The 27,509-nt window shown below is 37.3% G+C and overlaps 1 protein-coding gene across 4 annotated transcripts in view; it reads left to right on the top strand.

Moving 5' to 3' along the window:
- The window catches only part of WAPL (WAPL cohesin release factor), a 77,447-nt gene that overhangs the window by 26,195 nt on the left and 23,743 nt on the right, over positions 1 to 27,509 (top strand). For 2 of the 4 annotated variants that reach the window (XM_069572271.1, XM_069572272.1), the window contains exons 3-4: positions 1,164 to 2,204; positions 4,183 to 4,283. In XM_069572271.1, coding sequence (XP_069428372.1) covers positions 1,164 to 2,204; positions 4,183 to 4,283 — 1,142 coding nt within the window. Of the gene's footprint in view, positions 1 to 1,163; positions 2,205 to 4,164; positions 4,284 to 27,509 lie in introns of all 4 variants that reach the window. The other 2 variants (XM_069572269.1, XM_069572270.1) reach the window with 1 other exon arrangement.

Below are 27,509 nucleotides of genomic sequence, written 5' to 3'. Positions count from 1 at the left end.
TACAGATAAATAAGGGCTTCCCTGGTGGCTCAGTGGTAAAGAATCTGCCTGCGGTGCAAAGATGCAGGAGGCCCTGGGTTCGATCTCTGGGTCGGGATGATTCCCCTGAAAGATTGCATGGCAGTCTGCTGCAGTATTCTTGCCTGAATAATCCCATGGACAGAGGAGCCTGACAGGCTATAGTCCACAGGGTACGAGTCAGATGCGACTGAGCGTGCAGCAGGATATGGATAAATAACCACTGTAGCCATGAAACTTAGGCATCAGAGGCACTGTTTAAAAAAAGCGTTGAAATTATGTGGCTTTCATGATCAGAAGAAGGAATGAAAAGCAGAGTTGACTACAGAAACCTGAATCTGGAACAGGTTTCTAGACAGAACTGACATGCCATATGGACAACTCTACTCAGGAGAAATAGGCACTGCCAGAATGTCTTCATTAATTGTATTACATTGTTTCATTTCATTCGTCCTGTCCGACTCTTGCGACCCCATGAATTGCAGGGCGCCAGGCCTCCCTGTCCATCAGCAACTCCCGGAGTTTACCCAAACTCATGTGCATCAAGTCAGTGGTGGCATCCAGCTATCTCATCCTCTGTCATCCCCTTCTCCTGCCCCCCTAATCCCTCCCAGATCAGGGTCTTTTCCAGTGAGTCAGCTCTTTGCATGAGGTGGCCAAAGTATTGGAGTTTCAGCCTCAGCATCAGTCCTTCCAGTGAACACCCCGGACTGGTCTCCTTTAGGATGGACTGGTTGGATCTCCTTGCAGTCCAAGTTACATTGTTTAGGTTCTAAATAATTTTTAGTTTAAGCATTTTTGTTTGAAAAATCTATTGTACCTCTGAGAAGGTTTGACTATGTGTATGTCATTCTGAATTGATCCTGTTGTTTAACACTGCTGAAATCTCTTAAATTGAGGGTGACAATTTTAAAGGGACTTGGATGCCTAGGGAGAGGTCAGTAGAAGACATGAGAGCTATATATTGAAAAGGTAGAAGAATAAATTGTCAGATACATAAACATTTATTTTATCCACAATTTAAAATTATTGTAATTATTTCAAAATTAAATGACTTCTATTAATTAACCAAATGTCCCTTTTATTAACTTTTACATTGATACCACTCATATTTTTATCCTTTGACCTATTTTTCATTTTTATAGATAAAGTGGAGAACTTTAGTGAAGAACATGAAAAGAATAGTCACCATATTTACAAAAATGCTGAAGACAGTACTAAGAAACACAATGCAGAAACTACAGTGGCTTCTGGATACAAAGCTGATGAAATTAAGGAAAATGATACTTGGAATTCCCAACTTGGGAAAAGGTCAGAATCGCCATCAGAAACATCATCAATCAAGGGATCTGTAAGAACTGGTTTATATGAATGGGATAATGATTTTGAAGACAGCAGATCCGAAGATTGTATTTTAAATCTGGATAGTGATCCTCTTTTGGAGATGAAGGATGAGGATTTTAAAAATCGATTGGAAAATCTAAATGAAGCCATTGAGGAAGACATGATGCAAAGTGTTCTTAGGCCAAGCAACTGTAGGACGTACTGTAGGGCCAATAAAGCAAAATCCGCACAAGGAGCGTCGAATTTTGATAAGCTGATGGACGGCACCAGTCAGGCCTTAGCCAAAGCAAACAGTGAATCAAGTAAAGATGGCCTGAATCAGGCAAAGAAAGGCAGTGTAAGTTGTGGGACCAGTTTTAGAGGGACGGTTGGACGGACTAGAGATTATACTGTTTTACATCCATCTTGCTTGTCAGTTTGTAATGTTACCATACAGGATACTATGGAACGCAGCATGGATGAGTTCACTGCTTCAACTCCTGCAGATTTGGGAGAAGCTGGCCGGCTAAGAAAAAAAGCAGATATTGCAACATCTAAGACCACTACTAGATTTCGACCTAGTAATACTAAATCTAAAAAGGATGTTAAACTTGAATTTTTTGGGTTTGAAGATCATGATGAGACAGGAGGTGATGAGGGAGGTTCTGGGAGTTCTAACTACAAAATTAAGTATTTTGGCTTTGATGATCTCAGTGAAAGTGAAGATGATGAAGATGATGACTGTCAGGTGGAAAGAAAGACAAGCAAAAAAAGAACTAAAACAGCTCCATCACCCTCCTTGCAGCCTCCTCCAGAAAGCAATGATAATTCCCAGGACAGTCAGTCTAGTTCTAATAATGCAGGTAAGACTTAAAAAACTAAATGTGTTTTTCAGGCTTAAATAGTAGTTACTTAGTTTTCTCCCTGATAGCTTGTAACTTGTTACTACATTTAATTTCAACAGAAATACCTATTTAGTGCCAAAGATTACCTTATCTAAAGATATAGCATTTTAAATGGAAATAAAGTCCCACCTTGTAAGGAACCAATTTGTAAATTGAGGAGTCTTTTCATATTTGTATTTTAATTCTGCCATTGGCACTTGAGAATTTTAAAATTGTGTATATTTGTGTGTACACAGAGATACCAAACATCTTGATGTTTTAGCTTGGAAAAACTAAACCCAGTGGAGACAGAAGGATAGACTTTGGTCATATAGAATTGTATTGATATTAGATGGTTGAAATGAGGGAAATACCTTGAATTTATAAAGTTGAGATTAAATCTTAATCTTAAGGATCACTCTTGTAAGTTGACTTAATAAAATTGAAAGATGCTAACTAAATGATTTTGCATTCTTATCAGTGAAATTAATTTGTCCCTTAAGATAGAAGGACTCGTTATGACTTGAGGAGTTGATAGTTTCCACTGAAAGATAAAAGAAATAGCTTAGCCTTGCTATGAGTAAGTCATTACTTGACAAGAACATTATGATGTGAATTGACTGTTGAGGAAGAGTGTATGAAAGCCTCTGTGATACAGGGGCTTATATTTATTTATATTTAACCAAATACGTTTTTCTTATATTGGTTTTCTTGTTAAAGCTTTTGTCCTTTTAGGGTCATAGAACAAGAATCATGGTGAATTAGAGCTATCATAGTGTTTCTATGTATCGTGTCTCTCATAGAGTATGTCATACTTGAGACTACTTACCATTTTGCTTCAGTTGGCCTAAAAATAATTTTGCTAGATTAGAATCATTCTTATTTTCAAAACTAGAATTATACAAGAGTACCCCCTAGCAGCCTGCCTTATTCCCCACTAGAAAAAATAAGACTATTTTCAGAATTCATCCCATGTTGTCTTGAATCCCTTCTGAAGAAATGAAGTCTGCCGCATCTTTGCCAGTCACTTGAGCTACGACTGGGCAGACAGCTTTATAGTTGCTTTCTCAGGAGGGTGATTAGTAACTGAATACTGAAACCTGAACTCCTGTCCTGCTACAGCCTACTTAGTTAGCTTCTATGCTAACCTTGATAGCAAGTTGTCCTAAATCATTAGACTCCCTTTCAGAAATGTCAAGTTGATAGCAAATAACGTTTAAAAATTAGAGACCATTTGATTGATTAGTTGGAATCTAAGTCTTTATACAGTGTTTGAAACAGCAGTTTTAAGAGTTAGGATAGAGAAAAGTCTCCCTTTTTTTCCCCCTCTTTTTTTTGTTTAGGCTAGGGAAAAAATACAACATTTGGAAACTAATATAATTCTTTGGTTGATTTTGTGAGAATGCCACAGACCATTGAACTACATTGTACTAGGTTATTCTGTATCTTCTGCCAAGGATAGCTGTATCCTTTTTTTTTTTTTTTTAATGTGGCTTCTGTAGATGTTAAACAGGCATTCCTTGAAGGCCAACATGATTCAGTGTACTTCTAGAAAAATGTTACAGGTACATATCACCTGTTGGTGTGTGCATGTGTGTATTTTAAACTAGACTGCTAGTTTTAATGTTGATAGATAACGAGCAGTTATATGAACATTGAAGAACAAATTATTCTGGAAAAGAATTGATTTTGCTGATAAAACTGGAGCACATACACTGCAACTAAGTTTCTGATTTTCTTCTAGAGTAGGAGGGTACAAGCAGGGAGTGAGTATGGGAGAGTGAGAATAATATCATTGGAGTATTTCGTCAGCTTTGTGTTGTTTTTATTTTATCTTTTCCTCCCCACAGTGTGCTTCTTTCTCCCCAGAATATTCATTAGTTGTCTGGTAGATAATTTGAAATAATAGAAAGCTAGCTAGTTTTGATTACCATTTCAGAACACTTGGATTTTACAGAGGACTTGCCTGGTGTGCCTGAAAGTGTGAAGAAGCCTCCAAATAAACAAGGAGATAAATCAAAGGAAAATACCAGAAAGATTTTTAGTGGCCCCAAACGGGTAAGTAAAGCCCTATCAGTGATTTGTATTTTTGTTGTTGGAGGGCTTAACTCTTAATTTTTTAATTTAAAAATAACCAACAAACATCATGGCAATATAATTTTGTCTTTCGAAGGCTATATGGAAGTCATTTTGTAAAAGCATTGTTACCATGTTTTGAAGTGTGGTAAAACATACATAACATGCTCTTTCATTATATGCAAGTATACAGATCAGTGACATTAACCGTTAACAAATAGCTCCATTAAATGACAACTCCACCTTGACCTGCCCAACCCCTGGTAAATACTATTTTTCTTGTTTCCCTATTCTAGGTAGCTCATGTAAGTGGAGTCACACAATGTTTGTCTATTTGTGTCTGGCTTATTTCACTAAGCGTTGTTGTCAAGGTGTTCCATCCCTGTTGTAGGGATGTATCATATATCAGGATGTTGTTTGTTTTTTATGGCTGCATAATATTACAGTGTATGTATATACCACGTTTTGTTTATTTACTCATTTGTAGAAGGACACTTGGGTGGTTCTCACTTTTTGGGCTGTTTTGAGTCTCTGCTTTCAGTTGATTTGGATATTTAGGAGTGGAATTTTTAGGACATATGGTAGGTGTGTGTCTTTTTTTTTTTTTAATATTTATCGGGCTGTGCTGGGTCCTTTCTTGCTGTGTGAGCTTCAGTGGTGGCAAGCAGGGGCTGCTACCTAGTTGCAGTGCACACGTTTCTCACTGAAGCGGCTTTCCTTGTGGAGCACGTGCTCTGGAGTGTTGAGGCTTTGGTAGTTGTGCCACGTGGGCTCAGCAGTTGTGGCACCTGGACCACAAGTAGTTGTCCCGCAGCATGTGGGATCTTCATGGACCAGGTGTTGAATTTGTGCCTCCTGGCATTGGCAGGCAGATTCTTCACCACTGAGCCACAAGGGACTCCCACGTCTGTTTTACTGCCAGACTTTTCCACCTTGACTGTACCATTTTTATATTCTTAGTAGTGCATAAGCTTTCCAGTTCTCCCACATCCTCACCAACATGTTATTGTCTGAGTTTTCTGATAATAGCTATCCTAATGTGTGGGAAATTTTATCTCATTGTGGTTTGATTTATATTTTACTAATTAATGATGTTGAGCATCTTTTCATGTACTTACTGGACGTTTGTACACCTTTTTAGAGAAATGTCTATTTAGTGCCCAATTTTTAATTAAGTTGTTTGGTTTTTTTTTTTGAGTTATAGGAGCTCTTTATATATTAACGCCTCAGTAGATATATAATTTGCACATAAATGTTCCTATACTGTGAGTTGTCTTGATAGTGTGCTTTAATATCAGTGAAGTCCAATTTATCTTTTTTTTTCTTTTGTTACCCACACTTTTGGTGTTATATTTAAAATCATTGTGAAATTGGATGTCTACCTTTTCACCTGTGTTTTCTTCTAAGTTTTATAGTTTCAAGTTTTACATTTAGGTCACTGATTCATTTTGAGTTGATTTTTGTATATAGTGTTAAGGGTAAGTTCATTCTTAGGCGTTTTATAAGTCTTTTAAATATGGTCCTGCATAGGTATTGAGAATAATTTGCTTGACTTTACCTTTGTATTTAAAAATTCCTTTACTTAAATAGCTTATATAATGTTATTGTAGTTTCGTTATTGTAGATTGAACTACTTTTAAGCAACTAAAAAATGAGCGTGTCTGTATTATCTGGCCTCATTTTATTTTTAATTGTTTTACCTCTGAAGAGCCAGTTAGGAATCTTTTCAGAGTGATTGTTTGTACTTTTGTACCCCCATGTACCCACCTCCCAGCAGGGGAAAAAAAAAGTGCTTAATGCTAATTTCAATGGAGCTAACTTGCTCTGGAGTCAGGGGCTATGGTAGTGTGGTGTAATGACTGTGGTCCTTAATTCTTAGGTGAGAGTTTGATTTCTAAAATTGTGTATGGCATGTTTTGATTTCTAGTGTGAACGTTACCCCATTTTTTGGTCTCAGGATTACTTTACAGTCTTAAAAATTTTACTGAGAATCCCAAAGCTATTTTGATTGTATATGTTACTATTTACCAGTATTTACCAAGTTAAAAATGAAAATATATATCAAAGATACTTATAATTCACTTAAAATAATAATAATGATCCATTATTAATGTAGCATTTTAGTGAGAATTATTTTCTTACAACAAGAAGTGAGATGAGTAGCAGTGTTGTACATTTTTTGCAAATCTTTTTATAAAGTTTGGCTTAATAAAAGACAGCTAGATTCTTCAGGATCGTTGTTGTTCAGTCACTAAGTTGTGTCTGACTTTTTAATGACTCCATGCATGCTAGGATTCCCTGTCGTTCACTATCTCCTGAAGTTTGCTCAACTCACGTCCGTTGAATTGGTGATGCCATTCAACCATCTGTTTTCTTTCACCCCCTTCTCATCCTGCCCTCAGTCTAATGAGTTGGCTGTTTGCATCAGGTGGCTGAGTATTGGCGCTTCAGCATCCGTACTTCCAGTGAATATTCAGGGTTGATTTCTGTTAATATTGATTGGTTTGATCTCTTTGTGTCCAAGGGACTCTTCTCCAGCACTAAAAATTCGGAAGCATCAATTTTTGCCACTCAGTCTTCTTTATGGTCCAGCTCTTACATCCATACATTGACAGTGCAAAAAACATAGCTTGGATTATTTGGACCTTTATTGGCAAAGTAATGTCTCTGCCTTTTAATAGGCTGGCTAGGTTTGTCACAGCTTTTCTTTCAAGGAGCAAGCATCTTTTAATTTCATGGCTACAGCCACCATATGCAATAATTTTGGACCCCAAGAAAATAAAGTCTGTCTCTGTTTCCATTGTTTCCCCATCTATTTGCCATGAAGTGGTGGGACTGGGTGTCATGATCTTCATTTTTTGAATGTTGAGTTTTAAGCCAGCTTTTTCACTGTCTTTCACCTTCATCAAGAGGCTCTTTAGTTCCTCTTCGCTTTCTGTGATTAGAGTTGTGTCATTGTATGTCTGAAATTGTTGCTATTTCTCCCAGCAATCTTGATGCCAGTTTGTGGCTCAACAAGCCTGGCATTTTGCATAATGTACTCAGTATTGTAAGTTAAATAAGCATGGTGACAGCCTTGACGTACTCCTTTCCCAATTTGGAACCAGTCTGTTGTTCCATGTCCAGTTCTAACTGTTGCTTCTTGACCTGCATACAGGATTCTCAGGAGGCAGGTAAGGGGGTGTGTTATTCCTGTCTCTTTTAAGGATTTTCCACAGTTTGTTGTTATTCACACAGAGGCTTTAGCATAGTCAATGAGGCAGAAGTAGATGTTTTTCTGGAATTCCCTTGCTTTTTCTAAGATCTAACAGATGTTGGCAGTTTGATCTCTGGTTCTTTGGGATTAGCAGATGCAAACTAGTCTATTTAGGATGGATAAACAGCAAGGTTCTACTGCTTAGCCCAGGGAGCTATATTCAGTATCCTGTGATAAACCATAATGGAAAAGAATATGAGAAAGAATATATATGTATAACTGAGTCACTTTGTTGTACCACAGAAAATAACACAGCGTTGTAAATCAATTGTACATCAATAAACATCTGTTAAGAGACAGCTAGATTCTCATATCCTCTACATTCAGTACTTTTATTGTATTGTTTTAATTGAAAAGTATGAAGACATTTTAGCTTAACAGTATTTTAAATAGCTTTTTCAGGTAATCATGGACATTCTGCTTTGATACTACATCAAAATGCAACAAGCAGGAGTTACGTAAAGATTAATTGAAGCTTGGAATCTAAAACCTTGCCAGTGACCTTTTCATACTGTTACATTAAAATCTATTGTTCTGTCCTGCTTTTGAATGAATCTTTTACACATGAGTGTTTTATAACGTCATACACTGGTCTTTTGGAAAATTCTGATTACACTGGTTTATCCTAGCTTTCATATGATGACACACTGTGTTATACAGTATCAAAAATATCATTGTCAAACTGAAGCTGTCAAGTTCAAAATAGTAGATAAAAGTTCTCCATAATTTTAGTTTTTGCTTAAAAGTTGAAATTTTTTTCATTGGCAGAAAACACTTCAGGGAAAACGACTGGCAGTGACAGGCCTACTTTGTTCATTTTTGAGAAAATGTCTGCCTAACACCCAGGTCTATGTAAGCAGTTTGTCGGTCTTTCAAATAAAGAATGGTGTTCAGGAAAAAAGTAGCTAGTTCAGCTTGAAACTTGAGCAGTAAATAGTGTTTTTTCTTTGATACAACCATACTTTGTATGCAACAGAAGTGTTTTCGGTACACTGATTTTTCTTACATAGATCATTAGTGCACTTAAGGGTTACAATTTAAATCAGTAATTTTACCTAATTCATCAAGGGCTTTTTTCTTATGTGACAGTGGCATTTTATTTTGATTGTTTATTTTTTTGGGGGGTGTAGTTGCTTTACAATGTATGTTAGTTTGAAACTGGCATTTTATTTTATAACTGGCATTGAAGAATATAACTACTTATATACAGTTCAGAGCCCCTACCTTGATTCATGCTAAGATATCAACAGCTTTACCCAGCATTGCTTTTGCACCATCCCTACAAACATCAACACAATGAAAAGGGCAGGCAACATATTATTTTTCTGAAAATGGATTTTTCTTTGTAGACACTCTGAAAGTTTCCATGGACCATAGTTTGAAAATTTCTGATTTATAGTATCCTACCTTATTTCCCCCCCTCAGCTTTTTATTACAAAAAAGTTAAAATTTACACAAGATATAAAAAAGCAATGTGATGAATACCATATTCCTCTACCTAGATTGACCTCTCCAGTTGTTATAATTACACACAAAGGCACCTTCCCCTTCCCTCTTTTCATGTGTGTATGTGTGTGTGCGTGCATGTTCACATGTGTATTACATCACATTTTACCCTGTCTATTTGAAAGTAAGTTGTGGAATTGTAGATCACATGCATTTCTCAAGAAAAAGGACAGTCTTCATACCTAACTGTGGTTATATGATTAGTAATTCTTTGATATAATCTGATGTTCAGTCCATATTCAGTTTTTCTCAACTGTCTCTAAAATGAGACATATATTTTTCCCCCCAAACTGAACTGATTTGCCTGTTATGTCTCTTTAATCTTGAGCAGCCTCTTCATCTTTTTAAAATTCCCCATGACAGTGATTTTTTTAAGAGCCCAAGATATCTGTGTTGTAGAGTGTTTTCACATTCAGAATTTAACTGGTTGTTTCCTGATGATATAAGTCCTTACCCCACTGTATTAAAATAGTATAGTGTCGTAGAACACTGGAATTAAGTTTGTATGTTTGATTAGGCTGAGGTTAAAGGTGTTTTGGCAAGAATACCTCAAAAGTAATATTGTGTATGTTGTATCACATTGGAAGCTGTGTAACACCTGGTTATGCTCCTTAATAGTGACTGCCTACTGAACGGGAAAGATGGCTACCTACACAGCTGTCCAGTTGTGATCACTGGATCCTCAAAAATAAAAGTTTATTTTTCCTTTTAGAATTTAACTAGTAAGCTTCTGGGTGTTACTTTGGTGCCATGTGAATATTCTATTCCCGATTAGATTTGGCCAGCACAACCATTTCAAGCTATTTCTTGCATCCTTTCAATATAGCCCCATCATCTTTGAGCACTTTTTTTGCTTTCTGCACAGATGATGACCCAGACTTTACTTTCAGTCATGGAATCATTCATTCATCTAAAGATCAGTTCTTTCTGTGGGGCTTAGTACTTAGAATCCCAGAACTAAGTGCTGTGTGTATTCATTGCTTCTAGACTTGTTCATTGGATAGAGCTATGAAATATATTGAAAATAAACTGAGTTGATATTGATAGTTTCATTTCAGATTTAACATTTCAGAATTTTGTATTTCGCTTTCTTGGTTAATTCTATAGCATACATTACTTTTAAATGTTTACGATTTCTTTCTAGTTCCTTTTGTCTTTAAATTATTTCTCTAAGGATGAAGTAATAGTAACGTGTTGAAAAGGTTTTTTTCTTTTTTTAATTAATTTTTACTGGAGTATAGTTGTTTTATAGTGTTGTGTTTCTGCTGTAGTGTTTAAAAGTTTTGAAGTAATTTTTATCTTGTGTATTTTAATGCAGTATTCGAGTTCATTTGTACTTAATTTCATTTCTTTAACTTAGTTTTAAACTTTATATTGGATTCATTTCTTTGCTACTAGCATGAGCTAGAAGGCAGCAGTGTACATGTACTTGACCCGATTATGAAGGAATCTCTCTGGCCTAAAGTAAATCAGGTCATGCAACCAAGTAGGCAGAAGACCTATTTACTGTTGATGGATAATGTCAGAAGAAAATTAAGAAAATCATTATTAGTTTATGAAACCAAAAGAGCTATGAGTTTGAACTCATTTGAAAGATGTAATATAGGTAAAGCCCTGCCTTAAAACAGTAGTGCTGATTTAATCCCCAAAGAGGCTTCAGTAAACTTTTGATTTCATTTTTAACCTCCTATTGAAAGAGTTTGCCCCAAACTCTTTTTAAGTGGAATTGTGTCAGAATTTTTTCACTTAGATATTACTACTGTTTAGGTGGGTCAGTAAGCTTCAAAAATGAGACTTTGATCCTGAGTGTTATAGTACTTTAGTGAAAAGTAATAATAATGCTTTAGATCCCATGGAAATTATGTATCCTTATGAAAATATCTGAAGAATTTAGAAGCCTGCGTCAGCAAGAGAGCAACAAGAAGCTAAGCAGTATAAAATCCTTAGGTCTTAATAAGAAATAGGTCATCCATTTGTCTTCAAGACAGCTAAAGAACTACTTGAATTAGGAGAGAACCATTGAGAAACAGAAAACACTGAAATTTAACCTATTGAGTTTCAATGAGTATAAAGGAATAGAGCAAATAAATGGGATCAAAGTGTAAAGCATTTATAAATTCAGTGAAAAGAATAGATTTGTTTCATATATAAGAAATTATGATTCATGTTTTTGATGTTAAAAAAGACAAGCTCAGTTCTTCAAGGAGTTTTTATGTAGGTTACCCCCCAGATCTCCAGAGAAAAAGGAAAGGAGGGGGTCACTAGGTAGTGGGTGTAGAAAGTGTTCTCAGCAGTTGCTCCATTTCTCCATTATAAGAGGAATACCCCCTGGTATTCACTGGTAGGACTGATAGGTCAGTGAGAGTATCTGGGTCTTCTCTAATCTGATTAAAGGCATTAATGACCTCCTTTCTGAGTGGTGGAAAGGTGGCCCACGTCTTGCAGTGGCAAATTTTTCTTCTTACCTATCAGGCTTTCTTGGCTGTTTTGGATGGAGTAAATCTTTGTTATGGAGGGTAGCCCTGTACATTGGGGAATATTTAGCAACATTTCTGGCCTCTGTCCAACACATGGCTGGTCCCATTCCTCCCCTACCTCCATGCCCCTGTTTACAACCAAAAATGTCTTGGACACTACTAAATGTCCTATGGGGTTCAAATGGGCCCCATGTCATGTATGACTTGAGAATAAGTTGCAGACTTAATGCTGATTACTCCCAAATATTGGGTTCAGTTCAGTTCAGTCGCTCAGTTGTGTCTGACTCTTTGGGACCCCATGGACTGCAGCATGCCAGGCTTCCCTGTCAATCACCAACACCCGGAGCTTGCTCAAACTCATGTCCATTGAGTTGGTGATGCCATCCAACCATCTCATCCTCTGTAGTCCCCTTCTCCTCCTGCCTTCAATCTTTTCCCAGCATCAGGTATTGAGTTGGCCAACACAATACCTTAGTTTATAGAAATGAGAGTACTTTACTCCACATTGTAGGCAGATGCTTTACCGTCTGAGCTACCAGGGAAGCCCCATAGCCATAGTATACCCATCAAAACCATGTAGTCAATAACACTGATACAGTAATTCAGTGTAATAATCCACATAGCCTGTTCAGTTTTCTCAATTGTCTGAATAATGGCCTTTATAGCAGAACAAATCCCACCCCTCCCCAATCTCCCATGATCCAGTCCTGCATCACATGTTGTATTTAGTTGTCACAAATCTCCATCCTTTTTCAGTCTGGAATATCTGTGTCTTTCCTAGTCTTCCCATGGCTTTGACATTTTTGAAGAGTTAAGATCAGTTGAATGTCCCTCAATTTGTGCATATCTGATGTTTTCTTGTGGTTCGGTTCATTTCGTTTGCTCAGCCGTGTCCGACTCGTGACCCCATGAACCGCAGCACGCCAGGCCTCCAAACTCCTGGAGTCCACCCAGACTCATGTGCATCGAGTCGGTGACGCCATCCAGCCATCTCATCCTCTGTTGCCCGCTACTCCTGCCCCCAATCCCTCCCAGCATCAGGGTCCTTTCCAATCAGTCAACTCTTCACATTAGGTGGCCAAAATATTGGAGTTTCAGTCTCAGCATCAGTCCTTCCAATGAACACCCAGGACTGATCTCCTCTATAATGGACTGGTTGGATCTCCTGGCAGTCCAGGGGACTCGTAAGAGTCTCTTAGGTTATGTGTGTTTGGTGGAAATACCTCAGAAGAGATGCTCTGTTTTTACTGCATCATACCAGGTAGCACACAATGTCAGTCTGTATCATAACTATGTATGTTAACTATCCCCTGAAGTCTGTCCGGTTCTTCAGCTCTTTATCAAGCTTTTACCCACTGGTTTTTTTTTTTTTTTAATTTAATTTATTTTTGGTTGTGCTGGGTCGTTCTGTGTGAGCTCTTCTCAAGTTGGGGTGAGCAGGGCTGCTTGTCATTGCAGTGCCTAGGCTTCCCAGTGCGGTGGTTGCTCTTATGCTGAGCGTGGACTCCAGGCCGCCTGGGCTTCAGAAGCGGCAGCATGTGGGCTCAGAGCACAGGCTCAGTGGCTGTGGCTCGTGGGCTTAGTTGCTCTGCAGCATGTGGTATCTTCCTGGGTCAAGGATCAAACAAGTGTCTCTTGAATTGGTTGGGTGGATTCTTTACCACTGAGCCACCAGAGAAACCCTACCTACTAGCTTTAGCATTGAGTTTTTCATGAATCAATCTCTACTCTGATTGTTGTTGAGTGGTATTTTTTTTGTTTTGTTTTAATTGTATTGTTCCTTCCATAGTTGTTATTAGTTGGCCTTCTACTGTAAGGTAGATTTTTTTCCCCCTCTCGCTCATGTATAATAAAGAATATGTGTATTTATATATTCTTATATATATATTATGTATTCATTATTACATAGTTCATTTATATATCAATTTCTTTATGTCAATATGAACATGGATTTCTGTTTTATTCAGTCATTTGTTACTGCTATTTATTTAAATAGTAGTACTATCATTATTTCAGTACTCAGGTTTTCTTAGATTTGGCCTGTGGGTGTTTTTTCAAACTGGCTTTTAACATGATCCACCATTTTGCATTTCCTTACTAATGACACACTAAGATGTTCAGGGCTTGTGATACACATTCCCAGACCTGGAATTAGCTATTTCTCCAGAGACCCCTGTTTTCTTAGTGGAGAATGATCTTTAAAAATAAAATCTGGTCCCAAGGTATGGACATTTCTTCTGGGGTGTCTTTGCTTCTAGGCCTACTTTGAGTCAGCAGAGCAAGGAAACATGTGAATATATGCATTTTCTTCCTCTCTCTCACCCCTAGCACCCACCACACAGACACATATTTATTTCCTATCTGTGTATTTTTAGAAACATCAGTTCACACTGCTGCTGTTGCTGCTAAGTCACTTCAGTCATGTCCAACTCTGTGCGACCCCATAGACAGCAGCCCACCAGGCTACCCCGTCCCTGGGATTCTCCACGCCAGAACACTGGAGTGGTTTGCCATTTCCTTCTCCAACGCGTGAAAGTGATTGCTCCGTTGTGCCCAACTCCTAGCGACCCCATGGACTACAGCCTACCAGGCTCCTCCGTCCATGGGATTTTCCAGGCAAGAATACTGGAGTGGGGTACCGTTGCCTTCTCCGTCAGTTCACACTAGATCCTCCAATTCTAATTCAACACCATGTTTTATTCTAGCCTTCCCGCTTTCCACATATTACTCCTCTTTTCCAGTATCGAGGAACCTGGTTCCCAGTATCCCTAATAACGTCCTTTTGTATATAGCCAGTTTCCTAACCACACAGGCCGACTCCTCAACTTTAGTGCCACTAGCTGAGGTCCCACTTTCCTCTACCTATCTTCCCATGTTAGAAAACTTGAACTTTCTGTAAGCTTGCTGGCAGTGAGAATTTTCCCCAACTTCACCAGGAATGTAAAGAAGGGTTGTTTATAACAGAATTGAGGGCTGGCTGGAAAAATGTGTCAGAAAGATGAGAAAGGTTAAGAAAATTTCTGGTAAGAACATATTTAAAATGATTATTCAAAAAAGTTGTCACTTGGAAGGCAGAAAAAGTAAAGACATGCTTTGAGGGATTAGGTTGAAATAAACCTGGTTTTAAGTACCTGTTCTTTCTGTGTATGGTTTTATTTGATCATTTGGTAATTTAAATTTTTGTTTTTCAGTGCTGTCCTATTCTGATCACTGGCTGTAACCAGTTTCCCTGAATTCAGTTTCCCTGAATTCCATTATTTGTTATTGCCATATATGTGCTGAGAAACTTAGATCATTTCTTTTGCCTGATCTGCTCTTTGTTTGATTTTGATACCTTTCCATTCAGCTGTTGCCAGTTTGCTCTCTTCCTAAGGGATTATCCATATAATCATCCCAACTAACCTTCCGTGCTTAATATTTTACCTTGGGCTTTGGCTGTCTTATTTTGCCAGTTAAGATTATTGCTGGGTCATTGATGAAACTAACCATAATGCCAGTCTAGTTTCAGTTCTCAAATATTTATAACTTCACTTTCATCATTTCCCTGTGGTTTTATGCTGGGCCCATCTGGTAGTGTCTTTTGTTTGACTCTCAAAGGAACATTTTGGACTTTATTTTTTTTCTTCCCTTCTGTTTTTCAATATGACATAGGATAGTAGGTTTTTTGGTAAGTAAATTAAAACTTGATTATCAGCTTGGTAATAAACTTAGCTGTGTTTGAAAGTTAAAATTGTGTAAAGCTGCAGTTTTAAAATATAGTTTTTATAATTTTGTAAACTTTTTTTTGTTTTGTTTTATAAAATGAGTTTATATAGGTTGTCAATCAGTTTAAAATTAGAATCTTAAAGTTGAAGTGATTTTTAAAGGACACCTCTCACTCAAGAACAGATGTTCATTTATAGTATCCTTCTTTAACAGAATTCTGATGAAGCAGCTTATTTTCCTTCACATTGTTGGTTACCTTTGTTCTGTGTCTGGGGATTCGTTGACCATCCCAGGATTCAATTATCAAAACAGTGTGAGATTTACTATATTCGGGCTTCCCTGGTGGCTCAGAGGTTAAAGCGTCTGCCTCCAATGCGAGAGACCCAGGTTTGATCCCTGGGTCAGGAAAATCCCCTGGAGAAGGAAATGGTAACCCACTCCAGTACTCTTGCCTGGAGAATCCCATGGACGGAGAAGCCTGGTAGGCTACAGTCCACAGGGTCACAAAGAATCGGACACAGCTGAGTGACTTCACTTCATGGACTAGAAACCTGAGACATAGACAAATGTGAAGCCTGAAAAAGAGACACTAGCCATTGGTCTGCTGATGAGAGGGTTGTTGGCCAGAGCATAAGAATAAAAAAGCCCCAGGTCGGTGAGTCAAAGAGCTGTTGAAGCTGAGTGTGTTCTGGTTGAACCTGGGTGTGGAAGAGGGTCAGCTTTAGTTTGCTTTTCTTTGTCATTGTTTTAATTCAGCACATAACTACATGCATTTCACAGTGCTAGGTATTGGGGGTATGGAAAGGAGAAAGGTAAATGTCTTAGTGAGGTATTAATAGAATGTTTTTCCCCATTGAAACTTTTGAGTAGTCCTAGTATTTCATATTTATTCCAAAGCAAGCATATCTCTCTTCCTTTTATATAGGTAGCATTTAACTTAAACATTAAACCAGGTACTTAAATCATTGATCTACATTCTGTAAAGATGTAGGAAAATGTAAGTTATTTTCTCTATGTGATCTAATTCTGGTGTTTTTTTTCCCTTTAATATTTTATTCTGGGAGGATTTTAATAAGGCATAAAAGTACCATTAATCTTTTTGTTTTCTTTAGTTCACGTTCCTTTAAAATTGGAAAATTCAAAATATTTCACTATGGCTTATTTCCCAGAAAATGAAGTTCAAATTGAGAAAATGTAGCCATGAGTTAATCAAAAGCATGGGATTTCTGACATACATTTGACACTTAAACATACACAGAGTGAGAGAATGTGTGTTTTAGGGTATTTATAGTTTGGAATTTGGTTTTCCAATTTGTAATACATTTTATTTAGAGTCCATTGGGCTTCTGACATCTAGAAGACTTTGCTGAACTTATTGATATTCCTATGACTTCATACTAATGATGACCATAAGTTACCATCAGATGTATAATATTGGGAGTGTTTTGAGGATGGTGACCAAAGATTTTTTTTTTCCCTAGCATTAAGTTCCTAGTGTCTGAGCTACAGGAAGTGTTCATATATGTTTATTTTTAGGATTTTGGAAGTATCTTTCTGCAAAGAATGTGTGTAGTGTAGTGAAGTGAAGTGAAAGTTGCTTAGTCGTGCCTGACTCTTTGTGACCCCATGTACTATACAGTCCAAATTCTCCAGGCCGGAAGGAACACTGGAGTGGGTAGCCTATCCCTTCTTCAGGGGATCTTCCCAACCCAGGGATCGAACCCAGGTCTCCTGCATTGCATGTGGTTTCTTTACCAGCTGAGCCACCAGGGAAGCCCAAGAATACTGGAGTGGGTAGCCTATCCCTTCTCCAGGGGATCTTCCCGACCCAGGAATCGAACTGGGGTCTCCTGAATTGCAGACGGATTCTTTACCAACTGAGCTATCGGGGAAGCCAAAGAATGTGTATAGTACTAAATATTTGCTTTTTTATATTTGACAATTGTTCAGCATCAGATTTGGGGAAATTTTAGCCAATATTCTTCTAATAGTTTTTGGCGCTTTCCCCTGCTCTGGGGACTGGTCTTACTTTGAATCAGCCTAAAATCAGCAGAGATAGCCTGTAGTCTAACAGAATCAGGCTTATTGAGTTATTACGGTAAAGGATACTGCACAGCAGAGACACTCACGGGGGATCTTACCAAAGAAAGTTTTTATAGGATTTTGGGGGAACTGGGGAGTTAAGGTGAAATTTAAATGAAATAGTATTTGAGCAGTTCAGGGCAAAATGGTGCTATCTGTGAAGGGAGTTAATTTTTTCCCTTCTTATTTATTTGTTGGGCTTGGTGAAACTTTTCCCAGTGTGTGCTGCCTTCTGTCCATCTTTTTAAAATTTTTCAGTCTTGGTTTCATTTGGTTAGATAGTTTAGTTTTCTGTTGACCATTTTCAGATTCTTCAACAGTGTCTGTGTGTGTTAGTCGCTAAGTTGTGTCCGACTCTTTGTGAATCCGTGGACTGTAGCCCACCAGGCTCCTCTGTCCATGGAATTCTCCAGGCAAGAATACTGGAGTGGGTTGCCATGCCCTTCTCCAGGGGATGCTCCCAACCCAGGGGTTGAACCCAGGTCTCCCTCATTACAGGCAGGTTCTTTACCGTTTGAGCTACCCGCTGCCTAGTCAGCTATTAATCCCAATTATTAGTAATTTTCTTTGCTGAAAGTTTAGTTTGGGTCTATTTTATATCTTCCTTTTCTACTTACCATAATTGTTTCCCTTACCTTTTTACCTATGTGGATATGGTTACGGTTATTTTCAATATCTTTTGTCACCTAATTCTGTCATCTGTATTGTTTTTAGATCTGTTTTTATAGTGTACAGAGGTGAATTTGGTAGAACCAGGTTGAAAAATAACCAGGAGGAAATTGTGGTAAGAAAAAGTATAGATGTGTTAGTCACTCAGTTTTGTCCGACTCTTTGTGATCCCATGGACTGCACCCTCCAGGCTCCTCTGTCCATGGGATGTTCCAGGCAAGAATACTGGAGTGTGGGTAGCCATTCCGTTCTCCAGGGATCTTCCCAACCCAGGGATCAAACCAAGTCTCCTGCATTGCAGGCAGATTCTTTACTGTTTGAGCCACCAGGGAAGCCCTAAGATGAGATAAGTTGAAGCCAGAATTCAAGCCCTTTGGACTTTATGGATTTCCTGGGGACCTACCACAAATACCACTGTGAGCTTCTTAGACGCCAGGGCAAAGAAGATTGTCAGTGGCCCATTGGCTTTTTAGGGAAAAGTCATTAAAAATAGAAGACTGTTACTAACTTTGGGCAAGGTATAGGTTATGTTCTCATCTTTGTCTGTGCTTCAACTGAGAAGTACTGCTGTTGAACTTTCATTTGTTATGATGGACTGTTTAACATTTTATTTAAGAACATAAATAAAGGATAACTTTATTCCTTCGCATTTTGTAGCAGTTGCCTATATTAAAGTTGAATTATTCTTTTTATTACTCTTTGATTTCTTTCTTTTACTCTTATCTGAATTTGATTTAGTTGTTTCATGGACATTAAAATATTAACTGATAGAATGATGATTTATATCTTTTCTATTTTACAAGTTTTCTGAGGGAATTTTTTTAAAAATTTAGTATTTGGAAATAGTTTTTAAAATAGTTTATATTTGGAAATTATTTTAAAATTACAGAAGAGTCACAAAAATAATACAGTACAATGAACATTCCTTACCCTGATTGTCTTAATATTTGCTTTTTCATTTGTTCTGAATATTTAAGGGTGAGTTTGTGTATGTGCATATGTATCATTAGCCCTTTGCTCCTAAATGCAGTGTGTATTTTCTAGTTAATGTCCACATCATCTCTGGTCAGTTTACATTGTCCCAGTCTTTTTGCCTGATCTGCTGCGCCAGTTTTGCCAGTGAGTATTTTGTTTAGCTGTGTCTTTAGTCTCTTTTAACTAGGAACATTTCTATAGTCTGTTTTTTACAACACTGACATTCCCCCGATCCTCCCTTTAAAAAATAGCTTCTCATTTTGGTCTAATCTGAAGTTTGCTTATGATTAGATTCAGGTTATTCATTCTAGGCTGAAATACTGTGTAAGTGATGATGTATTCTGTTCAGTGTGCCACCTCTGGATGGATGTTAATTATAATCACCCAGTTAAAGGGGTAGGCCCTTATATAATTGCTGTATAATTATTTTCTTCCTCTTGTAACTAAAATGCAGTCTTTAAAGAGACTGTTCAACTACTTTGTTCTTCCTGCTCTTCGACTTAATATGCATGCTGATATTTCTGATACTTTCTGATTCAGTGTTTAACTGTGTTGCTTGCAAAGTAATCATTTAGTCAGTTCTCAGCACGGCTGTAAGCATCAACCCACCCCTTTCCCCATTTGTTTTATTTACTTATTCATTTGGTTCTTTTATTTCTGTCATTTTGGACTCATGAATCACTACCTTTTTATAAAAAAATGGCTTATAATTCATTATTTGTTTTATAAGTACATTTGTCCTGATGTGGCGAGTGTGGCTCTTCTGTCACTGTGACATACCCCATCATTCTGTGGGCTCTTTCTTACTTTCTGGCATAACACAGTGTTCGAGATTCATCTCATATGTGCTCTGCTCCAGCCCTGAATTCTCTGAGGAGTTCTGTTCCCTTTAGTGAGGAGCAGAGACCAAGATTGGGACAGTAGACATGGTCTTCACTTCTTGGCCCTTTTTGGAGATGGAGGTAGGAAATATGCAGCTAAACACATACAGATTCCAGCATAAGTATGCACATGCAAACAGGTTTCCTGCACATATCTGTTCTAGAAATCATGAGTTCACACTGACTTTAATATTAGCCCGTCCCTACAGGGTTCTCTCTCTGGCCTTCTGTCTTTACTCCCAACAGTATCAACACTTTTACTCAAACCTGTAATAGGTCTAAAATAGTTACAGAGTTGCTTTGTCCATTCCACTGCAATAAATAACTCTACTAATGTGTTTAGGATTTATTTGTAATCCTGCACTTGTCCTACCCTACATTCCCTGTCTTGGGGTGTAAAGATAAATACTGTGCTCATAAGTTACTGAGATTAGCTCTGTCTGCCCGTCTCTTTGTCTCTCTGTCTTCCCTTCATTGTATTTGCTGTTCATTGAATGGTGAGTAGGTTTGTTTGTTCTGGTTTGCTTTCACTTTGAGGTTTTTTTCTCCCTTTTATTTGTATTTATTTATTTGACTGACTATGCACAACATTAACATGCCTCCAGAAGTCAGTACTGTACAGAAAGGTAAATTCAGTGAAGGGTCACTTTGTTGAGCAGTGTTCTATCCTATCACCCACCCCTGGTCAGGAACTGTTAATTGTTCTCTGCTTTATCCTGTCTCTATTTCTTTGTATAAAAACAAGCATAAATTGTCTTATTTCTCCCCTTTCTTATATAGTAAAAGGTAGCATCTATATGTGTACTTTTGCACTTAGCTTTCTTTTAAAATTTTTGTTTAGTAGTAATTCTTAGAAATCGCACCATGTAAGTTCATAGAGCTCGTCCTCAGAGTATATATATTAACAGGTTTTTTAAAAGAATAGTCGACTTTAGATTGTGTTTTTTCCTTGCTCTATTCTTGCAGATGTTTATATCCTTCAGATTGTTTCTTTTTAAGATTATATGTGTGTAGGATACATATACACAAGTCTGGTGTTGGCAAAATTTTATGTATTTATCAGATTCCTATCATTATTCCTAACTAATTTCAGTAGCATTTGACTCAGCTAATGTAAAAGAAATCTCAAATTAGTTTTCAGTAGCTAGCTTATTTTTCTTTGGCTTCTCGGTCCTTGGCTGTTTATCTCTGGACTGTTTTCAAATTGCTATATTGTCAGGGACCCATCTTCCTCTGTTGTGGTATTCTACCATCTCTAGAGAGTACTGAAGAATACGAATAGTGAGGATGGGAAGGGGAGGCAGGCAGCATCCCTAGAAGGCCAGGATCCAGAAGGTGTCCTGCGCTCCTGTTCATGTGTCATTGACTAGAACCTGGTCATAATGCCACACATGCAGCAAGGGATGTTGGAAAATCAGGGCAAGCATGTGTCCAGCTAAATGAAGGGGAGATTGAATATTCTCTATCTAGCTGTATTTCAAGATATTTTCAGCTTCTCTTTTTGTGTTTCTAAATTGGATAAGTCATCTCCCTAATACAATTGGTTCATTCTATATTTAATGATAGTTTTACTTGTAAAGCTGATGCTTATTTCAGCTGATTTTTCTTTTTTTTTAAATCCTGGCTCATCCTAGTATCTTTTTATTTTAATAATTGTTGAGCTGTAGGCTTAATAGTAGTTTTCAGAGTGTCAGGTATTTTATTTTATGCTTTGTTATTTGGACTTTTTAGAGCTTATGCTCAGGTTATGCTGTTTCAGGGTGATAATCTGATGTGCAAGTACCTGTTTTATAAAGTTTTACTAAAATTTTTAGAGCTTAGGCTCAAATTATGATATTTTAAGATGATATTTTGATGTGGCAATATCTGTTATAAAATTTTACAAAATTGTTACAGATACTTTTGAAGTTAAAACAACTGAGTAGCAGATAAATTGTTCTTGTGGATAGGAGTTGAAAATTTATTCATAAAAATAACTGTCTCTTGAAAGGTTTATCTCTAGGGTTTAATTGAATCAGGAAAAATTTTCAGCTCTACTCATCCCATGTACGTGTGGATTATACCTTGGCTTAGTGCACTATCTTAACACTTCTGAATGTCTAGTTCTTAGCAGTAGAGACATTCTTGGTTTTAGTTTAGGGATGGGTGCAGTTTTTCCTCAAATTATGCCCTGAATATCTAAACAAATTAGGAAATTTTACTTTAAGGCTGTTTTGATCATAGTTTAAGACAATCTGAGATTATATCATTATGCTTAAAAGAAAGTTCTAAAGAGCCAAAAGGTACCTTAATCTTTGTGAAACTTTCTTCCTCAAATACTCTCTGCCTCTACTGCCCATCTTAAACAAAAAGAAACCTGAAGAATTAATAAAAAGTCAAATCCAGATGCATGTTCTCCCTTTGGATTGTCACTAAAGTGCGACGCATGCACCGGTGTGCTCTGCGGCACTTTGCTTTTTCAGAAATCATTCAGTCGTAGCGCGTGCTGATAGAATTACTCGTGAGAGTGCAGTTGTGTTATATCCTTGTGTGGGTAAGGCTGGATGAATTCAAATCAGCTTACTGTACTTGTCCTCATTTAGTACACAATACTCTTTAAAACTCAGAAATAAATTTGGTACTGCTAAAAAGTTCACATGGCTTAAAAGCAGTTATTTCAGTTTTTTCCCCCTTTGAGAGCCAGCTCAATAAAGAATACCATAATATTGTTATTTCTTCTTAGCTTTTCATGAAAGAACTCTTCTTACCTCTAATTGTGATTCAACAAGCCAATCTGTTAACCATAGCCTTGCATTATAATTGTAAAAACCAATTTTTGTCCATTGTTTTTGTAGAAATTGAATTCTCTCTCATAGATAAATGGGCCATGTGTCTGTCACTGGCATATTTTTTCCTTAGCTGTAACACAGTGTTACATTTGAGGTTCTTCTTATTTGTAATGCCCCTGGAGAATTGAAACAAAGGACTAGTATGTTAGTATGTTTACGATTACTAGGATTGAAATATGCTAAAATGATTCCCAATCTTTAGGATAGTCTGAAGAGCTTTTTACTTTTTTTTTTGGTTCTTAAGTATTCTTTGGGGTAGATTTCAGAAGAAATGGAATCCACAAATAACTTTAACTGAAAAGTTAAGGAATCTAGTTAATATGATACATCTAGTTTTCAAACCAGAAAAAAAATAAAGAAGATTTAAGCAAGCCTGGTAGTGCAGTCAAAGGACTCAGTTACAATTCAGCTAGGTTGCTAAATTGTAAGAGAGATTTTTGTTTTCCACGGAAAGTCTATTGCTGTCTGGTATTTTTGTAGATACTGTGCGCGGTACAGTATGTGACATGCACAGAGGTGCATGTGAAGTTGTTAGACTATTTGGAGTGATGTGAAGAGCTCAGAGTCAGTGTTGGTCTGTGTGTATTAACCACATGCATTTAAAAAAATTTTTTTTAAATAGTAGGGTGTATCCTTAAATCCTCCTGCTCCCTATAATAAACCCTATATTAACTTTGTAAAACTTTGAAATAATTAACAGTAGGGAACAACAGTTCTCATTGGATTCACTCAAATTTTTAGATTAGTCTTTAGCATTAAAATGGCAAAACCTTGTCAAAACTTTTCAAATAATAGTGTTTACTAAGCCACCTTATTGAACAGATTAAACAAAATGTTCATGAGTGTATCTTTTGAATATAACTTGTGTATTTATTCTGTATACTATTAAGCTTCAAATGCTTTTCAAAGTTCTTTTTTTTTTATTGTGATAAAAACTACAACATGAGGTCTACCTCATAGGAAATTGTTAAGTGTATAGTATTGTTAACTGTAAGTACAATATTGTACCATGGTTTTCTAGTAGAATTGCCTGACTGAAACTTTATACCCATTGAATAGCAACTCCCCATTTTGGCCTCTGTCCAGCCCCTGGCAACCACCATTTCTATTTTTATGAGTTTGACTAGAATTCTTGTAAGTGGAATCATGCAGTATTAAGTCTTTCTGTGACTGGCTTATTTCCTTTAGGGTAACATCCTGAAGGTTCATATTATAGCATATGATAGGATTTTTTTTTAATGGCTGAATAATATTCTGTTGTATGGATATGTAACATTTTCTTTATTCTCTGTTGATGGATAGTTAGGTTATTTCTACCTTTTGGCCATTTTGAAAAATACTGCATTGAACATGGAAGTACAAATATTTCTTCGAGATCCTGTTCTTTATTCTTTTGAATAAATACTTCAAAGTGGGATTGCGGGATCATATTTGTTGTTCAGTCGCTCGGTTGTGTCCAGCTCTTTGACCCCATGGCCTGCAGCATGCCAGGCCTCCCCTGTCTTCCACCATCTCCCAGAGTTGGCTCATATTCATGTCCATTGAGTCGGTGATGCCATCCAGCCATCTCATCCACTGTCCCCTTCTCCTCTTGCCCTCAGTCTTTCCCAGAATAAGGCTCCTTTCTAATGAGTCAGCTCTGCGCATCAGGTGGCCAAAGTATTGGCGCTTCAGCCTTAGCATCAGTCCTTTTAATGACTATTCACGGTTGAGTTCCTTTAGGCTCGACTGTTTTGATCTCCTTGCTGTCCAAGGGACTCACCAGAGTCTTCTCTAGCACCACAATTAGACAGGATCGATTCTTCGGTGCTCAGAGTTCTTCTGTTCAAGTCTGTGGCCTGTTTTTCTTTTTCTTTTTTTTTTTTCGCTATTGACTTATAGGAGTTCCCTATATATTTTGGATAGTAATCTCTTATCAGACAAACGGCTTGAAGATTTTTCTTCTATTCTGTAGGTTGCATGTTTCACTCTTGACTGTTCTCTTTGCTGTGCGGCGGCTTCTCATGATGCAGTCCTAGCTGTCTATGCTTGCTTCTGTTCCTTGTGCTTCGTGGCAAGAAGTCATTGCTATAACCGCCGTTACGTATCCCCCCACACACCCATGTTTTCTGGGAGTTTTAGCTTCAGGTCTTACTTTTAAGTTTTAAAAATATTTTTGTGTATGGTGTAAGATGAAGGTCAAGTTTCATTCTTTTGGATGTGGATATCTAGTTTTCCCAGCACCATTTGTTGGAGAGACTGTCCCCAGTGGTGAAGATAATTTGACCATATATATGTGGATTTATTCCTGAGTGTTATGTTTTGTACACTTGATCTATATGTTTGTCTTTGCATCAGTACCCTACTCTTTTGATTACTGTAGCTTTGTAATGTTTTGAAATCAGCAAATGTGGGGCCTCTGGGCTTTTTGTTATTTCTCAAGATTGTTTGGCTATTCTGGGTCTTTAGAGATTCCATATAAGCTTTAAGTTTGGTCTGTTTCTATAGAAATTACCGCTAGGATTTTGACAGGAATTCCATTGAAGTTGTAGATCACTTTGAGTAGTATGGCCATTTTAACTACTCAGTCATCTAATCCATGAACAAAGGGTGTTTTTCCATTTCTTTGTGTCTTTTAATTTCAGCGTTTCATAGTCCTCGGTGCACACAGATCTTTTGCCTCTTTGGTTAAATTTATTCCTGAGCATTGTATTCTTTTTGATGTTGTTGTGAATGGAATTTCTTTCTGTCTCCTCTTCAGATGTCCTCTGTTGGTGTGTGTAAGTGCATATGAGCCCTGTGTCATGTTGCTGTTCCGTCACCAGTTGTGTCTGACTCCATGGACTGCAGCATGCCAGCCTCTTCTCTTTGTCCTCCAAGAGTTTGCTCAAATACAACTTTATTGAATACATTTTTATTTGTTCTAATGGGTTTTTTTTTTTTTGGTGAAATCTTTATGGTTTTCTATATACAAGATTATGTCATTTGTGAACAGAGAAAAAGCTTTTTTATTTGGATGCCTTTTATTTCTTTTTCTTGCCAAATTACTTTTGTTATATGTTCAGTATTGTGTTTAATCAGTGAGAGTGGACATCCTTACCTTGTAACTGATCTCAGAGGAAAAGCTTTCATTTTTTTCACTGTTGAGTAGGATGTTAGCTGTGGGCCTTTTAAAATATGACCTCTGTTGAGATAATTTCCTTCAGTTTCTGTTGTTGAGTATTTTTCATTAAAGAGAGTTGGATTTTGTTCAGTGGTTTTTCTGCACCAGTTGAGATGATTATGTGATATTTGTCCTTTACCATAAAGGTGGTATATCACATTGATTAGTTTTCATGTGTTGAACCAACCTTGCATCCCAGGAATAAATCCTATATATAGTTAGAATGTATGATCCTTTTAATGTGCTGTTGAATTTAGTTTTCTAGTATTTTGTTGATGATTTTTGCCTCTGTATTTATCAGGGATATTATTGAATTTTGAGATGAATTAGAACAGTATATCCCAGTCTGCTTTTTATAATAATATTTGTTATTAGAGTATGTTTATGTCAGTTATCCCTTTTATTTCAGCCCTCTGTTATGTGAGTAGATGTGTGTGTGTATATATACACTCCAGTTTTCTTATATAGATGCTGAACCCATACTTGCACATCATCACATAATAGTTATTATAATTAGTACTATCAGTGATAATACTTGTATAGTACATACTGTTTTCAGGCACTCTAATATGTGTTTTACATATATTCATTTAATCCTCACAACAACCCTTTTGCAGTAGATACTGTTCAGTTCAGTTCAGTTCAGTCGCTCAGTCGTGTCCGACTCTTTGCGACCCCATGAATCGCAGCACGCCAGGCCTCCCTGTCCATCACCAACTCCTGGAGTTCACCCAGATTCACGTACATTGAGTCAGTGATGCCATCCAGCCATCTCATCTGTCGTCCCCTTCTCCTCCTGCCTTTAATCTTTTCCAGCATCAGTCTTTTCCAATGAGTCAACTCTTCACATGAGGTGGCCAAAGTACTGGAGTTTCAGCTTTAGCATCATTCCTTCCAAAGAAATCCCAGGACTGATCTCCTTTAGGATGGACTGGTTGGATCTCCTTGCAGTCCAAGGGACTCTCAAGAGTCTTCTCCAACACCACACTTCAAAAGCATCAATTCTTTGGCGCTCAGCCTTCTTCACAGTCCAACTCTCACATCCATACATGACCACTGGAAAAACCACAGCCTTGACTAGATACTGTTATGAATGCTATTTTATAGATGAGAAAATATTTAGTAACAAGTAGTAGTAGAACTTACTATTTATCTGGAGTTTAATCCATACCATGTGGTTGCTATCTCTCCTTTGTAACTATTAGGTGTATTGCCACTTGCAGTTAACTAGAAGGGGGTCTGTTTAATATATACCTATATTTTGCTATTAATCAAAAAGATTTTATTGGAGTATAGTTGACTTACAGCATTGTGGTAGTTTCAGGTGTAGAGCAAAGTGAATCAGTTATGCATATACATATTCCACTCTTTTTTTAGATTCTTCTCCCATGTAGGCCATTACAGAGTGTTGAGTAGACTTCCCGGTGCTGCGCAGTAGGCTCTTATCCGCTATTTGCTTTATGTGTAGCAGTGTGTATGTTTTATATGTGGTAGTTCCAATCTCCAGGGTCTGTTTACTTTAGAATATTGACTTCTGCTATTTTGCTACTGGTGGAACCAGATAACCTTTATATTATCCAAAATATTCTTACTTGAAATCAATGCTTTTTAAAAATAAGTGCTTCAGGTTTGAGGCATGTATTATTTTAAAAAGTCTGTTATCTTCCCGGGCTTATGGCTGCGCTTT

This window comes from Ovis canadensis, chromosome 25 (genome assembly GCF_042477335.2).
Source record: "Ovis canadensis isolate MfBH-ARS-UI-01 breed Bighorn chromosome 25, ARS-UI_OviCan_v2, whole genome shotgun sequence".
Taxonomy (NCBI): domain Eukaryota; kingdom Metazoa; phylum Chordata; class Mammalia; order Artiodactyla; family Bovidae; genus Ovis; species Ovis canadensis.
Note: the sequence above shows the minus strand (reverse complement) of the source record. Positions and strands in the feature narration are given on the sequence as shown.